Source organism: Hydra vulgaris, chromosome 09, assembly GCF_038396675.1.
Source record: "Hydra vulgaris chromosome 09, alternate assembly HydraT2T_AEP".
Classification (NCBI taxonomy): Eukaryota; Metazoa; Cnidaria; class Hydrozoa; order Anthoathecata; family Hydridae; genus Hydra; species Hydra vulgaris.
Window position 1 is genome coordinate 60,934,083 of NC_088928.1, and position 12,656 is coordinate 60,946,738.

The 12,656-nt window shown below is 29.0% G+C and overlaps 1 protein-coding gene across 1 annotated transcript; it reads left to right on the plus strand.

The window, feature by feature from the left end:
- The first annotated feature begins 12,121 nt into the window (after positions 1 to 12,121).
- On the plus strand, positions 12,122 to 12,448 carry LOC136085628 (histone-lysine N-methyltransferase SETMAR-like). Its single transcript, XM_065806951.1, has one exon. The coding sequence runs from the start codon at positions 12,122 to 12,124 to the stop codon at positions 12,446 to 12,448; it is 327 nt and encodes a 108-aa protein (XP_065663023.1).
- The last annotated feature ends 208 nt before the right edge of the window (positions 12,449 to 12,656 follow it).

Sequence of the window (12,656 nt, forward strand, 5' to 3'; positions counted from 1 at the left end):
TCCAAAAACGCTTATTCGTTTAGTTTTTTTCCTCGAACATCAGTTTTTTGGAGTTCGCTTCCTTCACCTTGCTTTCCTGATTCATATAATTTGAAATCCTTTAAGTCATCCGTCAATCGTTATGTTGCTCTACAATCTTCATCTTATCTATTCCTGTAACTTTCAACTTTAATTAGTGGTTGATTACTGCCTTGTTGGAAGCGAAGTTGTTTTAAAAAATATATATATATAAATATATATCAAATCTTTTGAAACAGGTATTGCTTCCTTCCTATGGAAAGATGCAAATATCTCACCCATCTTCAAGAAAGGATGTAAACTTGAACCAAAAAATTACCTTCTAATCTCGTTGACTTAAATTGCAAGTAAGATCATGGAAAGATTAGTGAGAGAATACATGACGGAGCACTTTTTTAAACTCAAACTACTATCTGTTCACCAGCATGGATTTGTTAGTGGTAAATCTTGTGCTACAAACCTCTTAGAGGTGTTTGATATTATTACAGAGGCACTAAACCATAATTTTATGGCTGTCCTAATCTTACTGGACTTTTCCAAAGCTTTTGACAGAGTGAGCAACGAACTACTGAATATAAAACTTTATGGCTATGGGTTTGATGTAAAATTGATTACTTGGATTTCTGATTTTTTAAAAAGTAGACGATAACGAGTAGTCTTGGATGGTGTGTATTCTGACTGGGCAAAGGTAACAAGTGGGGTACCACAAGGATTGGTTATTGGTCCATTACTGTTTTTGATATCTATAAATGACATGCCAGAAATAGTCAAGAACTTTGTTAGCTTTTTGAAGATAATAGTCAGCTCGTTGCTATGATCAAAAACAATATGGATATCATATTAGTTCAAAATGACCTTGACGCCATCATAGACTGTTCCAAGCTATGGGAGATGTCTTTCAATATTGAGAAATGTAAAATTATTAAATTTGGTGAAAAACCAAGCAAAAACTAGATAGATGTTACTTCACTATTAAAGACAATATTGGAGCTGTTTTTAACCTTGAAACAACAAAAATTGAGCGAAATCTTGGTGTAACTTTTTACAATAAATTAAAATGGAATTATCACATCAGACCCCAGTGGACACACGACGTAATTTCAACGTTGATTTACGGTTGATTTTTAGTTGCGACGTCAGATAACCAAAAATCAACATTTTATCAACGTTGAAAATTCGTTGAAAACGATCAACTTAACGCGACGTTGAATCAACGTTAATTCAACGTCTATATTATGAGTTTCACCGTTCGTTTTGCATTTTGAGAACTCAAATACGCATGCGTGACTTTACGAGTCATTGATTAGGCTATCTATTGCTATTTCATAAGGTTTTGAGTTTGTCAATTTAACGATACCACATTGCTTAATTTGCGATGCATCAGTGATAAATATTAAATAGATCTTTTTTTATTTCATCAGTGTGTATTGCATAAAGAATTTGCTTGAATTTGTTTTAGAGTTTGTTTGAGTAAGTAGTATTTTAGAAATTGATTAAATTTTTTTACTATGTATGTTAGTATATTTGACTATACTAATTTTATATTATATAAATATAAAATATATATTATCAATGTTATATATATATATATATATATATATATATATATATATATATATATATATATATATATATATATATATATATATATATATATATATATTTGTAAATATAAAAATAATAATAATAATAGTAACAATAATAAAAATACTATAATATAGTATTATGATTATTACAGTCTATATGATATATTATTAACATATCATACATTTTATGTATATATCATATGTTTTATATATATATATATATATATATATATAAATATATATATATATATATATATATATATATATATATATATATATATATATATATATATATATATATATATATATATATATATATATATATATATATATATATATATATATATATATATATATATATATATAGAACTCTTATATGTTGTCAGAAAGTCCATATTTTGTTGACAAAAAGTAAAAATTAAAATGCAAGACCGGAATTTTTTTTTTTTATTAATTGATAGACTGCCTGCCCCAACCAAACCCTCAGTCGATGTAGCAACACTCCCTTGCGGGACAGGCTAAAAGATAGTAGATGTAGCAGCACTTCGTTGCGAGTTAGGTTATTTGTCAGTCGATATAGCAGCACTCCCTTGCGAGTCAGGCTATTTGTCAATCGATGTAGCAGCACTCCCTAGCGAGTCAGGCTATAAGATAGTCGATGTAGCAACACTCCGCGCATGATTTACAGTAAAAAATATAAAAATAAAAACATTTTATTAAAAAAATTAGGTATTGTGGTTTATTCTCCTCCGGCTAGTTGCCATACAGAGACCACCATACCAAGGCACGCAAAGACATGTTCAGCCCCCCAAGAAGGAGCGTCATAACCGCTTTACGGCCGAGAGTAAAGTGAGTTTTGGAAGAACGAAGTTATTTTAGAGCAAAAGGTGGAAGTAATCGTGTTAGAAAGATAGCATAGAGAAAGCGGACAGGATTGCACATGATGTTAGATTGTGCAAATTTAATTCAACTATTTCTTGAGAAACAGGAATTATTTGGGACCTTAAAAAAATTAAAAATAAAAACATTTTATTAAAAAAAATTAAAATAAAAACATTGTTTATATTGTTTAAAAAACGATCAGTTTGTTATTAAATTAATGGTTTTAACTTTCTGACAACTCGCAAATGTTGGACGAAAGTCAAAAAAAATTAAAAGTGACGTATGTGTAAGCGTAAGAATCACTTTTTTCCTTCCGCTCTTCCCAAATATAAAAAAAATATAAAAATAATAATAACAATAATAAAAATACTATAATATAGTGTTATGATTATTATAGCCTATATGATATTTTATTAACATATCATATATTTTATGTATATATCATATGTTATATATAATAGTATCATATATATATGTATAAATATATCATATATTATATGTAAATATAAATATACATATATAATATATACCGTGAAAATGAACATCGATGCCAAGTTTAGTAAATGGTGAAGAATCACGCACTATATAACTAAACAGTGTGTTTTATGTTATTTTAATTTAGATATTATATTCTAAAAACTTCCACTTGTATATATATATATATATATATATATATATATATATATATATATATATATATATATATATATATATATATATATATATACATACTATAAAAGTGCCTTCTGTTGTTTAGGGAAATGGCTACCCGGTTAAAGCGATGGAGTCGAAATAATGTTTTGGTTAATGAGCTTCTTAGTAGTGACATTGGTATTGATTGCTCAGCTTCATTAAATGAAGATGTCTGTAGCAGCAGCAATTGTGAGGCTACTACAATAGTAGATTCTGAATATAATTCAGACTCTATCTTACAGAATGAAATTTAAAACTAAAAATAAAAGCAACTCAGATGAAAGCAAATTAGGAGGGAAAATAAGGGGGGAGGAGGGGGGGGGAAATATTCCAGACTTTTTCCGCAAACAATTTTTCGGATTTTTCAAATTTGGCCTGGATGATCTATTATATATATGTATAATTTTTATTGAAATTGACCTATTTCTACAAAAAAAAAAGTCATTGAATTTTTGAAATTTTAAAACCATTCGGAATTCCGGGGTATACGCGGTGCCATTGGGCTTACCTACCTTTGATATTGTATCAAAGTTTAATGTATTTATAAAAATAATAAATTTTTGTTGTAGGTTGATGACCAATGGTTTACAATCAAAGTTCAACATGGCTGGCGGCAAGGGTAAAGAGAAATTTGAAGGCACAAACATTTGTAAGGTTGTTGTTGGTAAGTCATGAGTAATGTTATCTGTTATTGAAAAACACAATTTGATGATTTGGTGCTACTTTAATTTCAAGTTCTTGCTGTACTTGTTGCAAATTACTCAGGCAATACCTTTTTTTATAGAGAGCGTCATGCTTAGTAAAGCGACTGCTACGGTTGCTGAACTCAGAACAGATATCATGAGTTTGTTGAAATATGCACCCGACAGATCTAATGGTGGCGGTCGGTGCGTAAATGACGATTCGAATATGTTTATATAAAATGTATATATAAAATGTTAACATTCTATCTATTTCTTATATAAACTCCTTAAAATAATTTTTTGAACATGAAATACACTACTTTTAGCGCAAAATATTGCTTTTTTATTGTCTTATTTTATCGCAATCCAAGTCGAGACAATTTAACATGTTAACGATGACAATTTAACATGGCTGCAGCCTATTGGATATAAGTTATATCCAATAGGCTGTATAATTTTTATCAAATGACCAATTTTTAACGTTGAAATTAGGTTGTTTGAACGTTGTTTTAACGTCTTATCGACAATATATCAACCATATATGGTTGACATATTGTCGATAAGACGTTAAAACAACGTAATTAAACGTTGAACTTTTAATTTTCATTTTATCGAAGTTGAAATATGGATGATATGTAGTCGATAAGACGTTATAACAACGTTAAAACAACGCTTTCATCGACGTTGTTTTAACATCGTGGTTTTCAACGTCGGATTTTGTTTCCAATTCCACCAAATTTCAACGTTGTTTCAACATTGCATTTCGTCGGTTTGCGACGTTGTTTCAACGTTATTTCAACGTCATTGTGCCCACTGGGGACATGCAATAAATAAAGCAAATATAATCCTAGGTATTCTTAAGCGAACATTGAAATCTTGGACGGTGCTTATTTTTGTTAGATTGTTTACAACTTTTGTTCGACCTCATTTGGAATACTGTGCATCTGTTTGGAATCCATTTCAAAAAAAAGACATAAGGGCTCTAGAAGCCGTCCAGAAAAGAGCAACCGAACTTGTTTCAGCAATAAGAAATTTAGATTACAAAGCCCGTCTAATTTATCTCAATCTACAAACTTTAGAACAAAGAAGATAACGAGGGGACATGATACAACATTTTAAACCATTCAAGGAGTTTAATGGAATAAATTGGTTTCATACCAATGCCATACCACATTCCCTTTTAACACAAGGACCTGCAAGTAATGTTAGAGGCTCTTAATTAAGACTGTCGAGACAATTCACAAGAAACCAAGCTAGATATTCCTTCTTTACAAACAGGATTGTATTTTTATGGAATAATTGTCAAATCAAGTTATTGATTCAAGAACCGTCAACGAGTTCAAAAATCGATATGACAAATTCATTGTCGCCTAACAGGTATCTGCTAAAGTCTGCTAAACAGACTTCATGAGAAATTAAATTTTTTCTCATTACAAATTATTGTATTATATTATTATATTATTTTATATACATATGATATGAAAAAGCTCAATATTTTAAAATATGAATAATAAGTTATGAGTCATGATACACTTACTTTTCGGATTCGTTTTGACTGATTAAGCAACCAAATAAAGCACAGTGATCGTTTCGACCATCTTATAATTGTATTAAACAAATCTGCAATTAACATGAACCAAAGAACTATAGATAGTAATCTCGTTAAATGAATAAATATTTGATGATTATTTTTAAAGTCACTTTTAAAAATTTTTTTAAAAGTGGTTTTAAATGGTATTTAATTATAAACATATATACTATAATAGTCAGCATTCGTATTTGTGTTATATTCAGGCTCGCACAGTCTTTATGGTGTCTGGGGTCAATATTTGGTGGATTCGCCGATTCCTGTGTATATTTAATTAATTGAAAAAAAAATCACTGTTTCTTGTCGTGATGTGTACTGTTAAACAATACTTCTTTCTTAATCGATATTTGAATCTGGTTGTATATGATGACGAGAACAAATACAAATTAAAATGAATATTTTATATGAACATTTCAGCAACACAATGTTAAATATGAATTCTAGTCAAATCAAACAAACTTCACTTTGCGGGTTTTCTTATAACGAATCTAAAAATGACATCTTCGTACGATAACTTCTTAAAAAGCGAAGCAAAATGGAGATAAAAGGAAATTTTAGCAAAAGAATTTTCTGATAGATTTCTTTGAATAATTTAATTAAAGAGAATGTTTCTGTTTATCCAAAAGTATTTCATTGATTAAGAGAATGGCGGATGTGTTCGATCAACTCCTCCACTTTTACATTAAATCCGTATTTGCCAGCGCGCTGCATTTTTTTTTTCTGAATAAAATATTTTTCATCATAAAAAGGAGACCGAGACCGCCATTTAACCAAAAACATGTCTGTTAACTTTTGAACTGTATTCGTTCTACTTCTTATCTGCTGGAGTAGCGTGTCAAGAACTACATTAAATACGTTCACCTCAAAATCCTTTTGTTCGTCTTCATAGAAGCGGGTTCGGCTCGCCGCGAATTGTTTTCCTTTTCTTCTTCTTAACAAAACCGTTTTGGAATTCAAACAAAGCCATGCAAGACGCAATCAATATCGCTTCTTGGAGGATTTGGGGATGAAAAAAACGTCGCTGTCAAGATCATTGGTTAGCGTCTCAAAAACTTTGACTATGTCTAAAGAAATGCTTTCTGATTGGAGAAAGCTAATATCGCTTACAGATAGGAGAGCATTAAACCAGAAAGAAGTCAGGATAATGAATTCAGTTGAATGAATCCACTTACTGAGTGCCTTAAATAGAGTCAATTTATGATTTTCTAGATCATGTGCTTGAAAAAGTTGCAACGATTTTAGTATTCATTTTGATCGTTCAACCATTGTCGCTTAGCCTTTATGCAAGCACATCTTGTTTTAGAAGTTTGATGTAAAGACAGCTCAGTTGCTTTAGTCAAAAATTTCCAGCAAATAGGGATAATAATAAAAACGTCACACAACGATTGGATGTTGCTAAAATATTTTTTAACTATAGTAGAGGAGTCCGCAGAATAAACGCCAGCTAGACTGAGGCGTGTACAAAGCTTGATAATTTTTCTTGGAAATGATGGGCTGCACTCCTTTATATACACCGGACATGTTAGTCCCGTTATCACAGCCCTGGCCTATACAATTTTTTAGCTCAGTTTGGTTTTCATTCAAAACTTCTATAATCAGCTTCGCAATATCATCAACAGTTTTTCCCCCAGATTTTTTAGTTTCAGAAAAAGCTCCTTCACTATCCATTGGTTTTCAGAGTTAAGGAGGACGAATCAAAAAATAACAGTGATTTGTTTCGTATAAAACACGTCTGGGGTTCGATCAATAATAATGAAAAAACAAATGACTGAAACCTATTTAGTTTTGAGTTGATTCCGGAGTGATTTTTTAGTTTTGATTTAATCCCGGACTGATTTTTCAAGGTATCAAAAGCTTATTCCCAGACGATGTTGTAATTTCTATGTGGAAAATTATACTGCTGACTTTGAATCTTTTCTCCTATTTTTTGCCAATTATCTTTTATTACGCCACTCCACCTCAAGAACTTAAATCCAGTGCCAAAATTATTTATCCAAAAAGAGAGCAAGGAAAAGAAATGAAAGTTTTAGCAGTTTTATTCCAAACAATTCAGTCTACGTTGATTTTCTCTCCGTTAAGAAAAGTTTTGTAAAAAATGGATAAAGCAACTTTTCTGTTCGTAGAACCCAAAGAAAAAGTGCAGGATTTTGAGGTGTTCCGTTTAGTATGACTAGATGCCGTTTGACTACGTAAAAAGGTATCTTCAACAAAGCTGGGTTGATTTCAACTTCTAGACTGTCCAGTTGAATCGCCTCTCAATACTAAGTTAAAACAACATTTTGAAAATTATGATTTGGTTTTAACAAGTGAAAAAAAAGGCGTCCCCAACTCAACCTATATTATTTTCTTTTTCATAGGCCGCTGATTGATTTGAAAGGTACTTTGGCTTTCTTGAACTCAAGTGTTCATCAAGACTGTTGATTGCATGGTCTTCCTATAAAAAAGTTGTTATAACCGTTTTTTGAATGAAATTATGAGTATATGGTTGTGAACAAGAAAATAAAGCTATAAAGCTATATCTGGACTACTTGTTTGAACATAGGGTTATTAGATGCTGTTTTTTTATTTTATCAAAGTCACACTCTTCAAGTGTTCGTTTGTTCTAGTTTTCTCGTACAACATTTTTTGCTGCCTTTTTTTCTTACTTGGGTTCCTGAATCATACTTTCAAAAACAAGACATGGTGTTTTCACTTTTAGGTGTGTGCGTGATAAACATTGGGAAATTAGTTGAACTTGTTTTAAAAAAAAAGGAAAGTTAATTAACACATCTAACGAGTTCAATTATCTTTTTACTCATATCTATTATCCCTTTTTCACCGGCAAAGACACTTTTTCTACCGTTCCACGACTTTAAAAAAATTAAACTGAGTTTAAAAAACTAGATTACTCTAAGTTAGCAGATCGAATAGTTAAATGATTGTAAGATCGAATAGTTGAATGATGATTGGTAAAGTGTTTTTTGCCACATTTAGTTTATTTGAGTTCAGAATTTGTCAACTCATTAAATGATGAAAAACAGGCGAACAAACGAATTGGTAAATAAACTGACAAAAACAAGTAACAACAAAAAGGAGCAACTCTGTCATCTATTAATTTGCAGCAGTACTGGTTTGTATTAACACCCTCATAGTATTGATTAACACACTCATAGGCGGCAATGTTTAAAGTGGTTCAATTAGAAACCAGTCATTCATTATCCAAATAAAAATTAAAATTTATTCATTTGCCTTGTTAACCACAATAATTCTTTTTTATTCGAGAACCTCAAATGTCCCCCGTGCCCAATTGCCAAGGTAAAATAAAACCCAATGGCCTCTCTCTCTGGGGGGCTCTGGTTATATTTTGTTTTAATTTTATATTTGTTTAGAATGTTTGTAAAGTATATTATGGCAATTATTATACATATATATATATATATATAATATATATATATATATATATATATATATATATATATATATATATATATACATATATAATATATGTATATATATATATATATATATATATATATAATATATATATATATATATATATATATATATATATATATATATTATATATATATATATATATATATATATATTATATATATATATATATATATATATATATATATATATATATATATATATATATATATATATATATATATATATATATATAATTATGTTATATAAATATAATTATATTATATATATAACTATAATTATATTAATATATATATGCATATATGTATATATGCATATATATATATACATAGAATATTAGAATGCCCTCACTTGTTAAAAGAAGACAACGAGGGGACATAATACAACTGTATAAAATTTTCAATGGTTACGATAAAATTGAATTTACAGAAAATCATTCCTTTAAATCAAATTGTACTCGTGGCCATATCCTAAAATAATCAAAAGACTTTTCGAAACATAAATACAGAGAAAACATTTTACTTAATCGAGCTGCAAATTACTGGAATGCACTGCCAGAAACTGTTGTCAAAGCTACTTTAATAAATTCATTTAAAGCAAGACTTGATCGATGGGAGTCAAACCATCACGAGACTCAGCTGTCAAAGTGTGTATAAAATCACACTCACTGGTAGCAATACCAGTCACAGCAGAAACTATTACTAATACTAATACTAATACAGAATTATCATTTTCCAGTCTGCGATGACTAAATCACAGTTAAACATCACCATGGGAAAGTGTATTCATAAAACTGTTTAAGATACTATCGCATACTAACTATTTTTTAAATAAATGTGTGCTGGCTAAAGATGACTAATCAAGTTAAAATGATGATTAATCACGTTGCGTGTGATAAATAATTAAATAAATAGAACATTTTTATTTATTCTGCTGTATCATACGAAAGTGAGGAACTTTTTCAAAATTAACATTAATTCAAGAACTTAAACGACCTGTAAAAAATATTAGAGTAAATGTAGCTTTAGAAAGTTGTACTAGTTGGACCAATCGCTTATATGATATGTCAAAAAATAATGGAGGCTATTTACATTAAATAAATCATGTCATTTTGTAGAGAATTTAATAATAAATCTTTTAAGATTTTTTATTAAATTATATACAAAATCTTTTATATAAATCTGTCTTGATGGCTTTGTTTTGAAAATGACACCATTGTTGAGTTAAATGATGCGTATGTGAGGTTGCTCAATCTTGTTGAAATGTCCAATCATTACCAAACATTTTGTTTCCAAATTTTAAGGCCACTGGCAACACTTTTTTATATACCAGTCATGATTTACTGTATCTTTGTCCAAAATAACCAGTGGTGTAACACCTTTTGAACAAGATTCCAACCAAACCATTACCTTTTGAAGGAATTTTTGTTTCTGTTTAATACCACCATCTTTATCAGCTTCATTATGATTAGTGGATCATATGCGATCATTTTGGGCATTGTACATACCATTTAAATCAAAAAAATTTTCATCTGAAAACAGAATTTTCAGTGTTTGTTCTTTTCGAAAATGGTTTCTTATCCAATTTGCAAATTTAATTCTCTTGACTTTTTGACCATTTGTAAGCAGTGGTTCAACTCTGTGTTTGTATGCCTGAAATCATGAAAAAAAAAAAAAAAAAAAAAATCATGAAAAGAATTCTTTAGAATTAGGATAAATTTTAAACTGATCATTTGTTTTTATAATTTCTAAATGCAGACATGAAATTAAGTTCCTTTTAAAAAATTATAAAAACAAATGATCAGTCTAAAATTTATCCTAATTCTAAAAAATTCTTTTCATGATTTTTAATTATCTAATGTAGTTGATGCAACTTCCTGATTGCAAAACACTACAGCTATTAAATAATTAACTATAACAGTTTTCAACTTCCTTTGAAATAATTTTTCAATAACTTGAATTTTTTTATGTTTAGACATTCTTCCTGATGAACCTACTGATGGTGAAACATTATGTTGAAGATAAAAGATAGATAAGTGTTTTTACTAATTTATACATGTATATATATATATATATATATATATATATATATATATATATATATATAATTATAAATGTAAACATATATGTGCATGTGTATATATATATATATATATATATATATATATGTATATATATATATAATTATATAAATATATGTATATATATATATATATATATATATATATATATATATATATAATATAAATATATATATATATATATATATATATATATATATACATATATATATATATATATATATATATATATATATATATATATATATATATATATATATATATATATATATATATATATATATTAGTAGAAAATCACTTAACAAAAATTTTTTCCATTTAACACTGTGTTTCATCAACAAAGATTCATCAGAAATGAATGATCAAATGAATAAAAGTTCAACTTATACCAAAAATTAAATTACAGGAAGTTGCAAATATCTCAACTACTGTAAATTTTCACACATTTGTGGAATTTGCTGACACTATTATAAAAAGAATTCTTTAGAAATGATTACTTATGCTATTTTTTAAAATGTTTTTTTAACAAGGGTAGTTAATGTAAATATTATTTAACTCATTTATTTTTATAGTTTTTTAGTAGAAACTTATTTTCGTGCCTACATTTAGAAATTAATTCCGATCTTTTGTTTAATAAGCATTCTTGATTTGCATGTGTAATTATTTCAAATTTTTTTTGTAGGCATAATATGCATTTTTTGGAAATATTGTTATATGCAGGCGCTGTTTTAAGGATAGACCAATTCAGTATAAAATCATCAATATTTTTTTCTTTTAATTCCCATATATATTTTGACAACATGGTGTCTTTTGAATGCTTTTTATTCTTGAAAGATTGCTTATGATTGGCAAAACGTTTTTTCCATTCATCCTCTGTTATGCCAATATATTGTTTATCAGGTACATTCTTAGAGGAAACAACCTGATAAACAATAGAATGTACCTGATAAACAATATATTGGCATAATCAATATATCAGGCAACCAAAAAAGTCAGTGCGGTTTATCTTAATTGCCTATTTCTACGAAATGTATTAAGAAAACTAGTTGTGGTGGGGGGATGATTTTGCATATAAATTAAAGCTTGTTTTAAGGAGAATCAATCAGTGTGTTTTATAAGTTTTATTAGTGCGTTTAAATTTAAAAGTCTTAAGTGGAGTATGGCTGTGTCAGATGCAATAATTCGCGCCTGTTTACTTTATAAGTTCAAACTTGGAACCAAAGCTGCAGAAGCTTGTCGTAAGATATGCGCTGCTTTTGGTGAAGGTACCATAGCAGAATGGACGGGTCAAAAGTGGTTTAAAAAATTTTCTTCTGGAAATGAAAACCTTGAAGATGAACCAAGATCTGGAAGACCATCCATCGTAAACAACGAGGATATCAAGCTGGCAATCGAGCAGGACTCCAGTCAAACATGTCAGGACCTTGCCTCAAAATTTAATGTGAGTGATGAAACTATTCGTTTACATTTGCACCAACTTGGATAACGTTGGAAGTTGAGCAAATGGGTATCTTATGAGTTGAGTGAAACAAACAAGCTACAGCGCTTAACCATTTGTTCTTCATTGCTTTCCCGCCACAATTTAGTGCCATTTTTTGACCGGATGTTGACGTGCGACGAAAAATGGATTATGTACTTCAACAAAAAACAAACATATAATTGGCTAGCCAGTACCGATCCAGTACCGATGACTC

Coding starts and splice junctions, on each gene's coding strand:
- LOC136085628 (XM_065806951.1), top strand. CDS start 12,122: ATGGCTGTGTCAGATGCAATAATTCGCGCCTGTTTACTTTATAAGTTC.